Consider the following 21,092-nt stretch of genomic DNA (forward strand, 5'->3'; position numbering starts at 1 on the left):
AATTTAATGAGAATTTAATAAATTCAATCACAATTCTAAAAAAACTTAGCTAAAATAGTATCAAATTATTTTGCCATCTAACATCCATCTTCTGCCTTGAATTGCAAGGGATATTTCCCAGGCATCTGGAATAGCTGAATATCCATGTGAGCTCCGCCACTTGTACTTTTTCATTTACTCTCCTGAACCTGGTCTGATTACTTCTAATTTAGTATCAGCAATGACAATCACTTTTTAACAACTTGAAATCCAGTTAAGCTTTTTGAGAACCAGCAAACAATGCCAGAGCCATGTAACTTTAAACCAGACAATGTTTTTCTTTTGGATTTAGAGTTGGTTTGGAAGGTGAGAAATGACTCATTATAACTTCATTTAAACTTTTGAGACAGGACCACGTGATGTCAAAAAAGCCTGGAAAGTATGAATCTGTTTTATTTATTGAGATATAACTTCTCAGCACTTCAAATTGCAATAAGCAGCTTCCTGGCGTTATGAACTTTTATTGTGTTTCTACAAGTTCACTTTATTAGAGTCAGGCACTTCATTGTTGTTTACAAGGCATTAGGGCATCTGGTCTTGGGAAAGGGAAGGAATTTCTCTCAAGTAGGGTGATGCATTACATTGAAAATCATGATCACAGGTTTCTGTTAAATTTCAAGTGTAAAATAATTCTTTATGTGGAGCAAATGAATATCTAAAAGGTCTCATGGGGTTCTCAGATCCCATATTATGTCTTGCCATCTCATAGTTATATGTTTCTTTCAACAATACCTAAAAGGCAAATACAGAACTTCCTAGTTTAGAAATCCCCACGCGCTGGGAGTTTCATATTACCAACAGAAGGAAGTTGAACACTTAAATCCCTGTAACGTTGAACTTTGATGTAAAAACAAAAGTAAGAGAAATATAGGATACAGTTTTAAGTATTTCTTGCACTGGAGTAAAGAAAAATGTAGACTTAACTAGGGACACTTACTGCTTCCGCTGCCATCAGTACACCCTGTTCTCTACAAAAATCCCTTCCCTGTATTCATTCCATAATAAGCTGGACATGGACTTCTAGAGAAGGTTTACTAGGATATTCTACAGAAGTACAGGTACAAATTATTCTATTCCACCTCCACAAGAAACACCATTCTTCATTTGTGGGTGACCTCTCCAATATGGTGATTATGATGTTGCAATGATAAATATTCTCTTCAGAGGAGCCTCCCTTTGACAAAACGTCAGTGTTTTTGGAGCACCTGTCAGGGATCTTTAGGAAGTTTAGATGTACATTGAAAATTAGTCCTAGAAAACTAACATTTTTAGAGTAAGCTGCATTTTTATAATACCATTGTCATTCTATAAATAGTTCATATTATTACTTGTTACAAAATAATTAAATCTAAATCTTAGAAGCATCAGAGGATTTTCCTTAAACATGGTCTTTTTCTTATCCTCTTTTCCCTAAGGATAAACTTTTGACTTTATGTAAATACTATGCTGAGTTAGCTTAACCTTAGGTCTGATATAAAGTAACTACCCTTTGCTTTAAACTCTTATAAAATGAGGAAATAACCTGTGGGCCCTGGAAATTTGTTTTCCCTATTAATTCTTGATTTCTCTGTGATGTTTGTGAAGCACTTGGAAATGGCAGATGAGGGAGGATAATATGGAATTTGTGCTGAACAGAAAGCCTGGATAGTCATCTTCCACAAGTGTTTAAAACCAACATTTTACAATGAAAATTTTCACTACCCAGGTTCAGAACAGCACCTCCAAAGCCTGTTGTTGTGTTACTTGGTAGTTCTCTTTCAAACATTATAGCATTTACTTCTTCAGGGGAAAAATTGGAAACTTCTTGTCTCATGTGTAATGAATAAGGAATTTTTGATTACTTTTCAAAGGTTTTCCAGGTCATCTGATTTTCTCATCTGGCAGATTTTCTCATAGCTCATATTGGGACGCCCTCCAGGATGGTTGTATTGTGGTCTACTCCTGACAACTCTGTTGTCTGCAATAGTTTCTCTTAGGGACCTTGGAAATGTGGATATCTGGAGACATTCTGCTGACATTGAAGCAAGTCTTTTTCTTCACTAATACTTTTCCTAATTTGTTCAAACTTCATCTTTATGCATTGTATCTACAGGTTTATAAGATATTACTGGTATAGCCAATAAATCTTCGCAATTGTCCCAGTGTTTTTCTCTAATCAGTCTGAGAACGCCCCATCTGTTGGGGCAGAAATCTATTTTTTAGTATGGCTATTCAGTTGTGGCAGGTTTGATTCTTTAGCTGTCAGTATATATTAGGTAAAACCCATGTTTATATAATTTCTTTTCAGTCATCTTTTTGCATAGGTTCAAGCAACTGTGATTGTAGATTGTTCTAGCTATTGTCTAATTTCTTTAATGGATCATTTCTCAATTCCAGCAGCAATAAGTAATGATCTTTATTGGGATATTTACCTTTCCTTAACAGATTTTTTACTGTTTGTATAGTGCTTCTAGCTAATTCTCCTTAAAGAAATATACACAAAATGTTGTTAGAAGTTACTCAGTTCCCTGTAACTAATAAACAGTATTCTTGCCCCATAATTAGTAGCTTTGCAAGCCTAAGTCTTTGCAACACTGAGTCATGTTTCTTTTTCTAGAACTGAATATTTTGGCAGTATACAATGTTTAGTAAAGAATGAAATGTGTCAGAAGCAAAGAGGCAAATCCTCTGTCACCATTTGTTATGTACACTCATCTCTTGTCTAGTATTGGTTAATTTTCCAAGGGTAGTACTCATATTTTTGTAAAGAGGACAATCCAGAGAATCTCTTTTGCCTACCACCACTGAGGTGAATGCCATTGAATATTATTTGCATATTTTTAGTTCTAGTAGGTGTTTGTGGTCATCGTAATATATCTTCTTTCATATTGATGGCTGAGACCTATCTTGATTTGTTTACTGTCTTGTTGAGTAATGCAGGCTGTGTTATATATTTATTTCAGATATCACATTTGAGCTTCTTTGATTGTCAGATCTGAAAATAAGATCATGCTTCATTCAACTTTGACACAAATTTTGTTTTTAATATTTTGCAAATAAAGTTACCTTGCCCATTAGAGCATCTATGCCTCTGATCCACCTTCTCTTTTTCCCCTATTATGTGCTAAGATATTGAAGAGCCTGTAATATTTAGTATCATATTGCTGTCATGGGGTAGGGAAATACTATCATGTAAAGCCTTTTTCATGTGAGAAACAGATCATACAATGATTTCTGTGAGAAGCAGGAGTCATCTCTATGGTTAAATCTGGCCAATATATCTATTGCTAGACACAAAACTCCTGGAAAATCAAGACTGTGAATCAAGCTTACATCCTGACTTAGTCTGATTTGTTTTTTCCTCTTTTTTTTTCACTTTCTCTCTCTTTCTGTACAATTATAGCCTATTTCAACCTACTGACAACTTCCTTTTACCATACATACTTTTATGTTATACATACACTGAGGAGACACAAACAAACCTCCTATCAAAATATTGACTAATAACATCTGCACAACAAGGTGTGCTGTCCTAAAAATTATCATGACAAATTGAGGTAGAGAGGAGCTAATTTTTTTTAAGTCTTATTTTAAAAGGATTCAATTTTCACTATAGTTGGGTTCATGCAAGAGTCCCCTGCTCATTGTGGGTGTTGTTTAATATTTGTGAATATTGAGTAGATTAAGCAAGTTTTTTTTTTCCTTATACTATTAATTCACATTGGATAGAGATATACTTAATCTTTTGTTTGGGAAAATCAACAAATGATTTTTTAAATTCAATTTATGTTCAATGAGTACATACTTTCAGTTTGCATTTTTCTTTTCTTTTTTTTTTTATTTTGGGACAAATCCAGATGCTAGGTGTCCTGATTTTTTTCTCTGCAAAACCTGTTCATTTCATAAAGGTCCTCAGGCCAAATAAAAATAACAGCTACCATAATTTAACACTCTAATCCATCAAAAATCTCTGAAATTACTTTCTGATATGCCCAAGGATAATTCCAAAGAACAGTTGCTTAAGCTTACTATAGTCAAATGCTGCACTGACAAGCCACTAAATCTAGTCTCAATTTAGCAAAGAATTTCAGGAAGCCTACATATAAGCATGTGCCTAAATCCAGGCAATCTCTAGGCTTGGGTTCTTACTTAAAAGTAAGCATGCTTAAAGACTGTCCTCTACCTTTCTATCCTGGGAAATAAGTAAAAATTAAATGTCTGTTAGTTCTGGAGAGCAAAACTACCATTTTTTCAACTTTTTAAATGAATTAAAACTAGTTTTCTAGCTTCACACAAATTATGTGGTAGATCTATATCAATTCAGCATTTCTCCATTTGATCAGTATCAAACTAATATAGCCTTAAATAGGTTCAACTTACTCACTCATTTTCTTTTTTAAAATTTTTTTTATATTCTGTTACAGTAAGCTGAGCTTTTGTTGGAATTAGAAAACTATGATTAATGATTTTTCTGTCTTCCTGTACTATTCTTCTTCCAGATACCCTTGTCCCTAAAAAAGCTACCCTGGAATTGTCTGAAATGAAATTATTTTCTTCAATCATCTTCTGCTTAGAACGTATTTAATTTAGATAAGCTTTTTTTGGTTCAACTCAGTTGGTCAGTCAGATTTACAAGTTGTAAAATGAAGTGATACAAGTTCTGCAACCACTCCTTTAATTCAAAATTTGAAATATAAAATAAATTTCTAGCGCATTTTTTACTACATTCCCACTACAACTTTTGTTCATGCATCCACTGTCAAATTTTCTTTTTAAAATAAAAATGGAGCAGTAGTTGTGGAGAGTTTTTTGAAAGAGAAAATTATATTTAATAATAATAACAATAATAATAATAATAATAATCATCATCATCATCATCATCATCATCTTTCTCTGAAAAATCTTCTTGATTATTTCAGATGCACATTGCTTACATGATCACAGCATAGTCTGCAATTCACTAGGGAGATGAATGCCTGACATTGTAGTTTCCTCAAACAGTTTTGCAGAGGAAGTTTTAACTTCAATGACAAAAAAATGCTTTGGAATACACATTGTAAAATGTACTTCCAATTAATTTTTTACTTTTAATATATAGGGTGATGAGATTTGCCAAACAATTGAGGATGCCATTGAAAGGAATAAATTCATTGTAAAATTGTGAAAATAAGTAAGCAAATACTTTTGATCAACACTTCAAAAATATTGCTCTGGAGGTCACTACAATTTAGAGATGTAAAAAGTTTATTTGAATACTTGGATGTCAAAAGTCTATGTAATATCCAGCAATTTCTGTTAAGAATGTTTTTTTGAGTAATGAAAAAGATGATAAAAAGGGAATTGCAAAATATTTTTGAGAATTCATAAATAAATAAACTTATTTTTGTGACACATCCATTGTTAAAATTTTGTACTAGCATGACAGAAGCAGGCAGTGTGAAATGTGTTATTCCAGTCACATATCAGTCCCCTAGATGACACTGAGAAGCCAGAAGATGTTGTGTAACGGGACTTACATACATCATTTGCCAGATGTTATCTGATAGTTGAAGCTCAAGAGACAATGTTATCAAATCTGCTGGTTGCAGTATGTGGGTTAACAAAAGATTGCATTATACTCCTCTTGTTTCCTTTTGGGTTTTTTTTCCCTTTCTTTTCTTTTCCTGTAGCTCATTTCTCAAGTCTATGTGAAAACTAATATTAAAGGAGAATGCAGAAAAATACTTCCGAAAAATATTTTATTCCTAAATGCTGATTTCATTATGAGGTTTAGACAATATGTTATTAACTGCTACTAACTATGAATTCCATACTGAAATTCTACAAAATAATTGTATATTTTTTTTAACAATACTGGCGTACAATTTTAAAAATCAGATGTAGTAGTTTGGATCTCTGTAATTTTATGAGCATCCTCCAAAAAAACATTTTTAACAATAAAACAGTTATTTGTATTCTAGAATATTGCACATTTGTGATATTTCAATACAAATATAGATCAACGATTTACCAAGTACTTTTAAATGAAAGGTTTAATTTATATTTTACTTTTTTTTTATCTCTAGAACTTTAAATGACTCTTTTAAATCAAGCTAGAAAAAATCCTTCTGTTTGGCAGTCAAAAACTTGATCTGGTCAAATGAAATTTAATTATTGTCTACTTGTTGGGTAAGCGGCTGACCCCTACTTAACAATCCTGAGAACTTCGACTGGCCATCATTCTTTGACCTGCTTCTGCTGCAAGTCAAAACTCTCCTGAGACCTTATTCCTTCTAAATATTACCACATCAATGGTAGAACTAGACAATCTCTAATCAGCACCCACTTTGCTGTTCTTTTTCCTGTCTCTTCGGGCACTTACATAGCAATATTGGGTATTGTGTAAAGCAGACATAAGGACTTATGAACGCTGCCTTTCAAACTGTGATTCAATGAATCACAAAGTCTTTTTCATTATTGTGATGCAGAAGATCACTATTTGTTCTCTGTATTAGGCTGAACCAGTCAGTTAGTGTAGGACTCAATCAATTGCTAAATTCAGCTCAGATTGTGGGCCTAAACTGGCTTCTTTTACAATCAGTATTAAAATTATGAATAAATCCAGTGAAAAGAAAATTACTTCTTCAGACCAGTAGATATTGATCAGAGGAGGAAAAAATGTAAATCAGTTAAATTCCATGTAAACAATAATTTTTACACCTAAAATCTAAAGTCATGATTATAGAACTAAAAGTTTACTAATCTATACTTAATATAATCATTGCTTAGGGATAGCAGAATCTGGAGTTTCTGGGGTAAGGAAAATTCAGAGGCAAGAGTTTTATGGACATGAATGTAACTCTGCTCAAATTCTAGGTTCCAAATCTCCACTTATCCACAGACTCACTTGTTTGTGATGCTCTTGACAAACCACTTTGAGGTCATTTTGTGAACACAGAGCATGTGGCATAAATGCTACTTAAAGAGGACTGAGGATCCACTAGAAGAACATTGTTAGAAGAAAAAGTAAAAAAGATGGAAGACAATATCCCCTGGTTTAGCATTTATTTTCGTGTTTTTTTCCTACAGCCATGCAGTAAAACACATTAGTGTTGCTTATGAAAAACAATATTTAGCTGTTAATTTCAGTGAAAAATTTGGGGCTAGAGTTGGTATGAGTTGTGTTTGGTTTACATGGTAAAGCATATAGTAGGACTTTTCTCATCAAAATAATAGAAGTCATAGACTACCTCTGTCTTGTTTCTAACAGTTTATGGCAACTCTAGATCAGTATAAGGAATTAAGTGTGGTTTGAATTTTCTCTGCCACTTTTAATTGCATGAAATTGAAGAAAAATTATCAATTTGAATAAAATTGAATGTCACTCTCATGAAGTTATAACCAACAGTAAACAAATTAACTGTAAGACAAAAAACCTGGCTGTAAAGTCTAGATTAACCAAAAATTGTCTAAACTTTTTCCTCCCATAATCTCAGGGGAAGCTGAATTGCATAATACTGGAAAAGAGGGAATGATTATTGCTTACATCTGATGTATTATTTATATCCTCTTAATATCGGAATGCCAGCTTGTATAATAAAATGTAAAATTCATGTTTGTGGGTAATGTAAGTGGGTAATTATGTAGGGAATTCAAAGTTAACACAGAGCTATGTTCTTTCTGAAATACTTCATCAGAGAGAGCTGCTGCCCTATGCAGTCAAAAAGATGAAGAAGCAAAAGTGTTAGAATGTCTCCAAAGACCCTCCCCAATATACTCTGCAGCTAAAATTTTTAAAAACACATCTTCTCATTCTGTACATTTGGGGAAACTGCTGAGGTCAACAGCTCAGTGTTCCCTAAAAGGACAGTTCCTAGCCAGAAAACCTCCTAAGAGTAGCAGAAGAAAAAGGAAAGATCTGGTATCACTGAAATTTGTGCTGCTATGAATTCTAAAATGACAGGACAGAAAAGTTACTCTTTCCACAGTTGTTTTTGAGACTTGGTGTGAATATGCCTTTCTCAGCAACTCACTGAGCTCTGTGGCTTTTATAATTCCCCTTCTTGTTCACTGAAAGTGTCTGTGGTGGGCATATATAATTACAATTGGAGGTGACAATTGGGTTTAAAAAATGAATTTCACTTTTTCTTCGATATATGCTGCTTTTTCATTCTAATTTTTTTCCTTTAGAAAGAGAACATTCAGGTTCCAGTGGGGATGAAAACCTAGATTTTTTCCCTTTGATCCTAAAGATTTCTACCCTGGATACAGAATACATTTTAAAAGCATCCTGTGACATTGACTTTTTGAATCATACAATGACTTTGTTACAGGAGAGTACTAGAATATAATTCATTCAACAGCTTTCAAAAATCTAGCAGTTGCGCAGTAAACTAATGAATGGGGTTTTTTCAGTCTATGGCTATTTCACTTTTTTCTACTCTAAGAATCCTATTTTCTGTAGCATTTTGTCTGTTTCATCTCCTTCTGATATATGGTGAGACAATAAAGCAAGCAGTTGTTTTTACAAACACAATTCAGCTCCCTTTGGTGCTCTCTGACACAATTCTTTGCTTTAGCAAAAGATCACCTGGTGCCTTGCTTGTCTGTAAGAGAAAAAAAAAATTGGAGGCAGTGAAAGAATTTGCTTGTTAAAGTGGAAAGTGAGTTATTACACATGGAAACTATAGGAGATATTTGATTTTCTCGTGTGAGAGGCAGTTATCTTCAAAAAGATGCCATCACTGGCATGGCCAGCTACAGCAGGAGAATATTAGTAGGTGTAAACACTGTGTTGTATTTCTTTTTTAATTGGAAATGTGCCACAATGTACAGTGAACAACAGGTTATAGAGTGCTACTTGAAGCAGCACAAGTAGTATATTCTGTTAACTATAAGAGGTCTAAAAGGTGTAGCTATTCAAAGGAACACTACAGTGAATGCATTCATTCTATTAAATATTCTGAGGTAAAACTAGGAGAAAACATTTCTCCTATGAAAACAACAAAGGCTATTTTAAATCACAAAGTTATTCTCATAAGATCCTTCTGTCCTGAGAAATCCACCCAGCAGACTGGTACAGCATAAATATCCTGAAAAGGATGTGCAGATTCTGCACTCAGTGGTAGCAAGAAATAACCATGTGTAAATAGGTTCAATCTGCAGAAGTAATGCCTGGTACTCAGTTGTGGCTAAACATTTGGGCTCATTTTTTCCCCTAGTCATCTGACATGAACTTAAAGTGTTATTTCCTTGGACTGGGCCAGGAGTCATCTATTAAAAAAATGATGAGACAAATCCTGAGCCTTTAGTAGTATCCTGTTGAAATTGCATGGCTAGGAATACCTAGAATTTAACATTATTCAGGAAAACCACTATAGCGTTGCACATCTCTCTTCCTAGTCCAGTTAAGAGGCCATTAGTCAATTACAGGAAGCCTCCAGGATATTATCTTGGGGAGACACAGACAAGGTGCTGCCCTTGACTGATAGTCAGTCCTGGTGGTCAAGTCAGCTGCACTGTCACAGCAAGGCTGCATTACTCAGATAAAATGCACTCCTGAGCTCGTTCAGTCTTGTTTCAATATTTTCGGGCAACCAGCAGGTGAAGGTATATGCAGCCCTTGAAATATTCATCATGGCATCATTTTTTTCCCTGCATTTCCACACAGAGTGTGCTGCATAAAGGGAATATAATGACTAAACGGAGCGCTCAGCTGCTTGTGTAAATATTGAACATAAAATGATCCCACACATAGCAAGGCTCCAGGACTTCCTCTTTCCACTCATAAGCCTGAGTATGACATTGTTGCCAATTCTTGCTCTCCTTTGTCACCAGGAGAGTTCCAAAAAACCGCTTCTCACTTCTGGGATTTTAGAGCACATATCAAAGGGTTGAAACACCCTTCGAGGATGAGACCTGGAATGCCATGTTACCTTTCGCTTTCCGACATCGCTCCCATCCGCAACAAAATTTACACAGGAGAAAGGCCCTACATTTTAAAGGGTTTGCAGAATAGACAACAGAGACAAGCAGGCTAAAATCTCAAAGCCTGCCATCATGTGCATGAAAACAGAAATTTAGCTGCAACTTCTGTTATCGTGTGCTCTGTTCCAGTGGAATTTATTCAGGTGCTTCTTGTTTGCTCAGTTTGACCAGTCTTAGCAAAAAGTTACTCAAAGTCGTGGATTTTGTTATAATTTTTTTTTCCAATGTTGTCTTTTTTATTTCTAACTAGATTGCAATGAAACAAAGAAACACCTAATTTTGGCATACAAATGTCCCACTATTGCTAACACTTGCAGTATATCTTGTTTTACTGAGGTCATCATAGCAATACAATTAGTTTACAAATCACTGTATGTATTAATTACACTAAAAAAATACTTTGTGGGTATGAGCTGAGAGTAGTAAAGTGACAAATGAAAAAAAAAATAGTTTGTGGATAATAGTTTGTGTTATTTCAACAATATTTGCCTTCATTTACTTTTTGCTGATTTAGTGGCAGTTAGATGTTCAAGGTGAAATATCAGGAGTCATATTCACTGCTACATTTGCACTTACCAGCTTTGAGGTTTTTCATGACTATATTAAGAAGGCAAAAAATTTGAGAAGCATTATTTTAGGTTACAAATATGTAGTCTTCAAAAGAGCTACAATTGATCACAATATTGTCCTCAAAAAGAAAACATAGAAAATAGAGCACATACAATAGAGCAAATACAGCACATAATATTGCCAACCATAATTATTACAGAACTTTCCACAGTGTCTAGCTAACTAGAGGCTTTCTTTGAACACCTTTTGATATCATTAGTACAAATATAGAAATATATATGGAAGTTTCAAGAAGACTAGAAATATGAAAGGAGCCATCAGAACAAATTTCATTTTAGGCTAATAAGAAATAATGTGTGGGGGTTTGCATACCAATTTAACTTCATTTTTTTTCCTTGCTACTTTTTCTTTACTCTCCCCAGCAGAATAGCTGTTTCCTTTGAACACCACACAAAAAAAATTTGCATACAGAAATGATTTTCTATTTTAGAATTATATTCGTCATTCTTTAAGATTTTTTTGCTTTTAAAATCTTTTTGCCATCTTCTTCCATTACTTTTACTCTATCATCAAATACTATGAGGCAATGACATAAAATACCTTAGAATAATCATACTTTTCTGTACTGAGCTGTGCAAGCTCTGCTTTTACAGAGAACTATACCTCACCCCCCAAGAGGACAAGGCTGGTTTAGGCTCCCAGAAATCACTGTAAAACAACTTGACTTAGTAAACTTACAGATAAATAACTTGTGGCTTGCTGTATAGTGCAATTCTCTTTACTTTTCTATGAGTATTTACATGCCAAATAAGGTCTCTAATAAATTATCTGACAAAATAGCATGTGTGTGTGTTAAAATTACTTCAATGCTGATGGATAGGAGTTGAATACCTATTTCTAGTCAGAGACAGAGAAGTGAAAAGATATATCTACAGCTGTTTGATTGTTGAATAAAGGGGGACAGCTTCCCTACTTCTGATTAGGAAACATGGCTTCAAACTATTGTGACTACTTTCTGTATGTATCCATTTAAAAGGAGGATTTTGTATTCACAAACAGCAAAAATCCCCTTAGGTTTTAAACATCAACCCTTTGTAGTGTATGGTTTTTTCAAATAGTTCAAATAATTCTTCCACATCTCATTTATGGAAGAAAAGAGAAAAATACTTCAAAAGTTATTCAGCACCAGAATTTTGTATTACACATTTCCTTCCTCTTGACTTTTAACTGTACAGCAATTGCTCATGTTCTTTACTATATGTATTTCACTTCAGATATTAAAAAAAATAAAATTGTGTAATTAAGTATACTGTAGTCCAGATATGATCAGGAACACATAAACTCAATCTTCCATTTTTTAAAAGAGATTAAAATTTTGACTTATATCTTTTGACTTCCAGAGTGAGATATATATTATTTTTTATCAGTGAAAGCAGCAAGTTTGAAGTTAGCTGGGTAAGAAAGTGCCCAGATGAATTTTTTATGAAAAGCTAAGGAAGGATGAATAAAATGTGAGAGATCAACTTGGAAATTTTGCCTTTTTAACAGTAAAAATACTCTAATTTTTCTGTATTACAACATTACTTTTAAAAGCATTGTGCCATCTCTCTTTGAAGACAAGTTGAGTGATCTTTATATAAGTATGGAATTTTTAATTCGACATATGATCTTTTAAAATTGATTTGCAATAATACTTACCAGCAGAACATCGTGTTGCTAGTAATTAGTTTGAAATGTATGCATTTTTCCTATGTCTTACAGAAATTATTCAAGCAATATAATTTTAAACATTTCACTTTCTGTGTAATTAAGTGACATGGAGTGAGGTGTTACATATGTACGTGCATGCATGGGTGGGTAAACGTATTTCTGTATGGATATACCTCAGCTGGGCAATCCCATAAGATGCTGCAGTGTACTTGTAAACAAGGTCATTTACATACTTTTTGAAGACTTAATCCACTTGATGTACAATGCCTTTTTACTTTACAATTTTCTTCATTTAATAAGATTTTTGAGCAATCAGGTACCCTAAATCCTTACAATTGGCCTCCTGTTTTTCTATTTAAATTCCATGTTTGCCAGCTGCTTATAAGAAAAAGACTTCTTGCATAGAAACAGTGAAATGAAAAATAAAGATATGTCGAATGATTTCCATGGAAAATGTAGATTCCAAAGCTAGCATCCAAAATCTTGAGAAGCCCCCATGAAGACCTAGTAGAACTTTTTGAAACCAGGCCTGTACATGTTCCTGCGACTCAGAGCAAATTCCGCAAAACCAAGTCTGCGTTGTGATAGAGATTTGTCTAACTTCTGTTGCTACCTCAGATAACAGGTCTAGACTTTTGATTGGCTATTTCACTATTATCAAAGTCTATTTTTTAGTTATTATGAAATCAGAGGATCAGAAAATAGCTGGTCTCAGAAGTCAGCTCTTGAGGTTGACTTGTCCAACCCCCTTTTCAAGCAGGGTCACCTCAAGCTGTGTGCCTAGGATTGTGTCTAGACAGCAATGAATATCCTTGAATATCCTTGAATATCTCCAAGGATGAAGACTCCACAACCTCTTGGCTACCTTGCTAGTCCTGAGTCACCTCCTACTGGAGACGTGTTTCCTGATATTCATATGGAACAGCCTGTGATTCGATGTGTGTTCATTGCATCTTGTTCTGCCACTGGATACCACTGAAAGGAGCCTGATGTCATTCTCTTTGTGCCCCTCCGTTAGGTCTTTGTACACATTGGTGGGATCACCTCTGACCCTGCCCTTCTCCAGACTGACCTATCCCAACTCTCTCAACCTTTCCTTACATGTCCCTTAAAAAATTCATGACCCTCTGTTGGATTGTCTCTAGCAGCTCCATATTGCTTCTTTTTTTGCCTCTGTTATTTTTCTCTAGTTATGGGTGATCCATCTTATTTTTCTCAGAAAAGTTTTCCAGTCTTGGGTGTTTTCCTCGCAGGAACATTATTTTGATCTATTGGAAAATCTGGCCAGTCAGTGTTTATATAACATTAATGTTTTGACCCAGCCAGACTGAGAATAACAATTTGATTGAAATACAGAGGAGCTGCTAGAATCTAATCCATTTAATGGGACACTATTTAAAAAGCAAATATTTGCTAGTTAAATAAACTCAAACATGGGTGAATTTTAAGCTTGAGTGATAATACCTTATTTACAGATTTTGTTTTTATTATAGTAGTATTGGTATAATAGCAATATTTAATGAAGTGTTATCACCTCAGATGTTATAAATTTTATTTCCCTTTCAGTTTTGAAACTTTTGCAAGCTGAGAACTTGCAAAAATTTACTTTTTAAAACTGAGCAGGTCTATCATATTTCTAGAATCTTAACAGATTGTGCATTTCTGTATGTGTTGTTCCAATGTTACTGTATTGTTAAATGATAACATACTTTCAGAGCTGTTTTGTGAGTCAAATTATATGATCTGGATTGTACTTCAGCCTGGATTCTTGCTACAGACTTTGCTTTATATGAAAACTCTCCTATGGGGAAAATTCTGGCAAGACAGTTTTTGCTTTCTTTCCTCCTATGTACTTTACTAATGTGGTGGAGTGTTCTCAGTAAATCAGAATAATACTTGCAAGTTCAGTAAAAGGAAGAAATTCAATAGTTACATGAGCTATCAGGATGGTAATTCAAACCATAAGTAAAAGTAGATTTCCTTTCAGTATCTCACTTTCAGAGTTAGATATCAGCATCCCAAGTACATTAGCTGAAATATTTGATTACCTTTAGTGGTTCTGATAACCATATCTACCTACTGATCTCTAAAAAGATGCAACAATTAATACTAATTGCCTACTCAGTTAGATTTGCAGTCCTGTAAGTTCATGAGTATTTACTCATGATTTATATTGTGCAACTGTAAGAGAAATTCGAGAAGAATAGCAGCCTGGTTATAGAGGGGCTATATAAAAAGCAATCTTACAACTCCAGTTTTTGAAGTCAACACATTTTTACTCTTTAGATTAAAATGGCTGTTCTTGCTTATACAGCACTAGACTACTTTGTATATTATCTGGTTGTGATTCTTACTGTTCCTAATTGACTAAGGCTAGAGGGAAAGAGCAGTTTATATGGCTTGGTTGTGAGTTTAATTTTTTTTCATTTGACACATCTCCTTCTTCCAAAGCTTTTCTTCATTTTTTTATTTATAGTTCTTTCTACACTGACCCACTTCTGAAACAAGATCAGTTTCATGTGTAAATGAGACGAACAGTGCACAACATTCATTTTATGTAGAAAAACAATGCAAATGATAAAAATTTCCCAGACAAGACCAGTCTATTCTAAGACATCACTTTTGGAGTTGTTTTAGCCTCCCATATTTCTGGTGTTGGGCAGTATCTTCAACCTGAGCCAAATTTTGTAAAATGATGATTTGTGTATGGACGGTTGTCTATTGAAGCACATCCATCTGAGACCAACTCATTTCATCTCTGTATTACACCTGACTCTAAAGCATGATACAAGCCCTCTCAGATAGTAAATATAATCGTGTTTATCTGATGGAAAATGGTACACATATTAGACTTATTAACTTGTTCATACAATGACTTCTAATGGTAATTCTTATGGTATTTTTTTCCAAAAGGATGCTTCTGACAAAGAAAGTGTCTCCTTTTGGTCAGTAGGGATGGCAGAATATTCATAAACACAGAATTAAGTTTGGATTTCTCCAATTAAATTGAGTGTTATTTTTCAAAATGCAAAATAGGCAAAAAGATTCTGAATGGATCTGTAAATATATCTTCTTTCACTACACTGATGTATTAAAATGTCATGTGGTTAGCTATGTGATGTTCTCACTTGCTAATGTATGCAGAAATATTTTTGTACCCTTCTGAAAGACAGAGACAGAAAAAAGCAGGATTTCATAACAGAAAAAAATTACTTGGTATGATAGTATCAATAATTTCTGCATTAATAATTATTGTGTTGCCATAGTTTTGAAACAGTTCCCATTTCCAATAAGTTTATGTATGATTATATTACTAAAGCACATCATAAAATTTGAACATATCATAACGTCCTAGATTATGAACAAAATTAATTTTGTCTTTCTCTATTTTTAAGATCCAGATTTTAAGGACCTTGGCGTTTTGAAGCCATTGCCAGGTTGGTATGTTGTTTTTGGGGTTTTTTCTAACTTGGAGGCCTTTATACTCTGCTGTAGAAAACCTTTTGTTTGCTGTTCAGGTTTCATTTTTTCTGGTGTTTTGTTATTCAGTTTGTGAGTTTGAGATGGGAGGACCTGAAGGAATTGTGGAATCTGTACAAATTGTTAAAGAAGGAAAAGCTTCTGAAACTGAAGCAGTAGACTGTAAATGGTACATCCGAGCACCACCCCGATCCAAGGTCAGTCCTTCATCCACTTGCTGATTTGCCATTTAATTTAAGAAATTGCCTTTTCTAATATATTGTGCATTTCTTAGTACAGTCAGATCTTGTTTAATAACTTTACAGCTTGAACTGTAAACTATTTTTTTCCTTCTGCTGCGGAAGGGTAATTTGTCATCTCAGCCAAAATAACCACCTTTCTTCATAAATGATGATTTGGGCAATACTAATGTGTTTTTTGTGCCATAAGTAATTTTCTTAAATTCATCTTTAATTTTGCTCATGTTTTTAAAGAATCAGTGTGTGTTTTAAAGTGGGAAGTAATCTTATAATTTTAATTTTCATTATATTTCAAACACCTAACATAGAGACAACTAAGGGGGCACTGCTGGCTCGCTGAGGTCATCATTGTTTCTCATCTGGGAACTGTGAAAATGGACCTAAAGTAAATTAATGTTCCTCCATATGAAGCCTTTAATTCCTTTGGTTTAGAGACACAGACAAAAAGAGTATTCTCATTTCTTTTCCTCCACAGTCAGCAAGCCAGGGCTTTGTAAGAAACATGAGAGGGATGCAATGAATTCAAAAATGTTTTTCTTGGATTCCCCTTGATTTTCTCTCTTATCCATAACTTATCAGTTATGATATGCATTAATTATTGCTGGCTGCACTACCACTTCTCCCCTCTTTGCAACAGGAACAGCTTTATGCCTCCCACCTACTTGCATTCACTGTGTAAAAGACACCCCACAGTATACTTTTTCTAGCTGTATTTTATTGGACAGGAAAGGTTTTAGAAAGTAGGATTTATATATGCACTACTCTCTGCTTCCTTTAAACTGATAAGGGCTTTTTTTGTATAACCTCAGTGAGGAGACTGTACTGAATATGTAATTGTTTCACAATGACACATGGATGAATGTTGAAGGGTTCTCTTCAGGAAAGATTTTCAGAAGAGAAAAATATCATTACTATCAGCATTTTTCTATTGGGAAAGTATAGGAAAAGAGTTGGCTCATAAGGACTACAGATAAATGATTTCCAGAATATACTTTCATCTTATAACATTTTTTTTACTTTTGGATAAAATTAATATTGATAGAGGTTTTCAATTAAGTAGATGAGCTTCCCATTTTGCTACACTAAGTAGTGATATGAAATTATTGGACTGATGAATTATTATTCCATGTGTTATAGGCAGTTTATATTCATTCAGCACAAATCTCAGTATCGATACAAACTTCAGGAAGAACAGATGGAGGGCAGCCCTGCCGATAAGGTTTTGGGGATTCTGATGGATGAGGCTGAACATGCCCTAGAAATGTGCACATCCAGCCCAGAAAGACAGTTGTGTCCTGGGCTAGACCAGAAGCAGCATGGGCAGCAGAGTGAGGGAGGAGATTCTGCCCCTCTGCTCTGCTCTGGTGAGACCCTACCTGCAGTGCTGCATCCAGCTCTGGGGTCCTCAGCATAGAAAAGACATTGATCTCTTAGAGCAGGTCGAGAGGAGAGCCCCAAAAATAGTGAGAGGAGTGGAGAACCTCTCCAGTGAGGAAAGTCTAAGAGATGAAAGTCTGTCCAGAGAAGACTCTGGGAAGACCTTATAGCAGCCTTCCAGTACTAAGAGGAAGCCTATAAGGAAAAAGGGGTAAGTAGTGGTAAGACAAGGTGCTTTAACCTAGAAGAGGGGAGATTTGGACTAGATATGAGGAAGATATTTTTGCAATGGGGGTTGTGAAATGCTGGATCATGTTGCTCAGAGAGCTGGTCGATGACCATCCCTGGAAACATTCAAGGCCAGGTTGGATGGGGCTCTGAGCAGCTGGATTAAGTTGAATACATCCTTGATGGTGACAGGGAAGTTGGACCAGTTGACATTTATACGTCCCTTCTAATTTAAACTATTCTATGCTGTATTTAGGTATTAGTACAAGTAAAGCAGACAAACACAGAATTGTTATTAGAATCAGCACAGTTAATTAAGCCAATAGCATTTCCCTATAGTATAAATTCAAGTTTATGGTTGATCACATAATGTAATTGTGATATTCTTACTTGGTCTGACTCTGAAGTTCTATATGATTCAAAGCCCTGCTAAAAATCACAATTTCACCTACCTGTAGTATTTATCCATACTTAGTTCTGATGTAAAACTCCAAACTAGGTATTTATGTAACCGAAAATACATTGTCTATTAGAAGAATACTAAACTACTACTCTTAGTAGAGAGCTAAAAATTAAAGTTCATTAATTCTTCATAAACTTCCATATCTGCATTTAGTTGTGTTGCATTCCAAGAAGCGTATCCTATCTGAAGGGCATCTGGAATGGAGAGCAACAAGGAAGTTTTAGAAAAATTAAGTAATTCTGGATGTTATTTAATGTCATCTAGAAAATTGTGTGAAGGAGAGTAATACAATGCAATAACAGGCTCTGACAAGGAGGACGGAATGTTGAGATGCCCATGTCTGTAGGATAACTCAGGGCACCACACTCTGGAAGAAAGTTTCAGGTTAAATATGAAGGAAGAAAATTCGAACATTAGGGAGGGCTAATTGGTTCAGCTGGCATTGTTAGTGGTCTGAAAGTGCAGGTTAGATAACAACCTGTGAAAAATGAGAGAAACATTAAAAATCCTGCCTTTAGGCAGAGGGCTGGACCGGGTCATCTCTTGATGGATCCTGCTGTTCCCATCTTACAGAATTACCTGCTTGGAGAGATTGAGCAATATGAAAGTATATAAATCAGTATTTCCTAAGGTCGAGTTGAAAGGTTTCACAGTCAACTAGGAAAAAAAAAAAAAGATTTTTCAAGACTAGATCCATCTTTGGGGGGTAAATCCAATTTAGCATTTGAACTTAGTGTGGCTTTTCAAACAGATATATTTTTGTACACACAGACAAGTATATACATGCAGAGATGCACACACAGTTATGGTTTCATCACACTGGGACAAGTTTAAAAATAGACAGATATTAAGGAAAGAGGAACAAGTGGATAAATTTTTAAGAACTTTGTATGAAGTAAGGTTTATGATAAGATTGTTTATGGGTCTGATTCAATTGAACTGGAATCCACTGTCCATTTTTTACAGTCAACTTCCTTTGTCCCTATCTAACCTTGAATTAATGACATATTCAGTACAGTGACTTAATGACATCATTTTAATTTATGTCAGTTTGCACCTATGAAAACAAGCTCTCCTGCTAAGAACAGTGAGAACTCCACAGACATCTTTAAACCCACGTGTTCCTGTACCCTGGGCTGCACAGTTTGTTACTGGGAATTATGCCTAAAAGGCAAGAGTTTCTCAGAGTGAATATATGTTGAATTTTTTCAGCTTTAGTTTCTTAATTAAACTGTGCCAGAATGTGAGTTGTTTGCAATTTCATTTGGCGTAAGCTCATCCAGTCTAAACTGTCTGCAGAAGCAAGATGCAAGTGCTTCCCTTGGTTTCCAATTCCAGATTCCAGCCAAGTCTGAGCTCAATATATGAGCAATGAGATCAGCCAGGGAGTGTGTACTTGAGGTCTCTAAGCTTGAGCTTCAAACTGGCAGTCTGGGTCAAATGTTTCTGTCCTCAGTGCTCTGGAATGGGACAGAGAGCAGAAAATTTGTTGCACACACTTAAAATAGAGACATCACTGATTATCTTATATCACACATGCACACACACACACACACCCTGACACAGACCACACACACAGAGTAAAATAAATCTGAAAAGCATGCAGAAACCAAACATTCTCTAAGTGCAGAAGGCAGTCTGAACACAACTTATATGCAGAGCTAGAGTCTTATATAGTAAAAGTGACTAGTTGTGAAGTCTGTGTTTCTTGCAATCATTCAAAGTCAGTCCCTGCTGAGTAAGATAGCTGTGAGTTTTGCGTGGAATAACGCTGGAGTTCTGCACTTCATGTAGAATGCGACCGCAATTAGCATTCAGAGCAAGAATGGATAATTAAGAAAAGAGCTGCTGACTGAAAGTGCTAACCCACCCAGAACAATAAAGTTCTGGAGGGATTTCCTGATCTGAAAATTCTTCAGTGTAGAACAAAGTCCAAAGAAGGAAGTGTATAAACTCATTGCACAGTGATTTGAAAAATTTCAGGGACATCATTTGCTGCAAGCAGTGAATATACAAAGATTTTTTTATTTAGAGCTAGAAAAGAAGAAAGTGAATAGAATTGTAGTTTTCTTACCTTCTGTTAAGGGCGAAGTATTGGAGGATAATATCAACAAGTTTTTTCTATGTTGGATGAGTCAGCATAGTTTGACAAAGCCCCCAGGAAGAACAGAACTATGTTTGTGCTCTCTTTGGTGGGCAACTTTCCCATCAAGGTACCTTTGTGCTATGCTTGTTTTTTGAGAGACTCTGTAGAAAAAATAACACAGCAGAACTTGATAGTAAGAGTAATAAATATTTACAAATGTGATATTCCTATGCTGGGAATAAAACAGTAAGCAATGCTGTTAGAAACACCATTTATTATCACATGGTCTGGGCACCTCAGGAAACAGCATCAAAACAGGAATTAATTTGAATGTAGTCCAGTGAAAATAATCTATTCTGGAGGAATAAGCAATAAGTACATTTAGGCTGAACAAATAGTGGGAGCAGTCTCTTTATTTGCACCATGAGAAATAAAATGAAGTTATAAGGTAGTTAGGCAAAGTGATGTCTAATTCTCTTGCCCAACCTAAACAGGATATTGGACAAAGGTTATAGCACGCAAAACTTAACCCAAGAGATTAAGGGAACCCAAAGTGTCAATTAATGACTGTCTAGATTTGACACATCATAGCAGCATCCTTAACCCTGAACTGCCAGGGAGTGGTGGCGTCTGTTTCAAGCAGAGCCATTGGGGAGCAGTGGGAAGGGGATACACAGCACATGGGAGGAGCCAGGATGAGGGAGGCCACAGTGCCAGGAAATGGCTAATGAGACTGGAGAGGCCTGGCCATGGTGGCTGGGCTTGCCCAGGCAGTGGGGCTGGCCCAAGCACAAGCTGGCCAGTAGCTTGGCAAGGCTGGGATGGTGAGGAATGAGGCTGGGAGCGGCACAGTGGGACCCAATGTGATCAAGACACTTGTGTGTTTACTAAGGGTTTGCACTGCTACCTGGCAAGCTCCTGACCAAATAAAGGGTTGACTGTTTGCTTCCAGGTG

The 21,092-nt window shown here is 35.3% G+C and overlaps 1 protein-coding gene across 3 annotated transcripts in view; it reads left to right on the forward strand.

The window, feature by feature from the left end:
• The window catches only part of NETO1 (neuropilin and tolloid like 1), a 64,227-nt gene that overhangs the window by 17,727 nt on the left and 25,408 nt on the right, over positions 1–21,092 (forward strand). For 2 of the 3 annotated variants that reach the window (XM_005419358.3, XM_031055676.1), the window contains exons 5-6: positions 15,660–15,701; positions 15,814–15,941. In XM_005419358.3, the coding sequence (XP_005419415.1) occupies positions 15,660–15,701; positions 15,814–15,941 (170 nt within the window). Of the gene's footprint in view, positions 1–15,659; positions 15,702–15,782; positions 15,942–21,092 lie in introns of those variants that run through there. The other variant, XM_031055677.1, reaches the window with a different exon arrangement.

Source organism: Geospiza fortis, unplaced genomic scaffold, assembly GCF_000277835.1.
Source record: "Geospiza fortis unplaced genomic scaffold, GeoFor_1.0 scaffold206, whole genome shotgun sequence".
Classification (NCBI taxonomy): Eukaryota; Metazoa; Chordata; class Aves; order Passeriformes; family Thraupidae; genus Geospiza; species Geospiza fortis.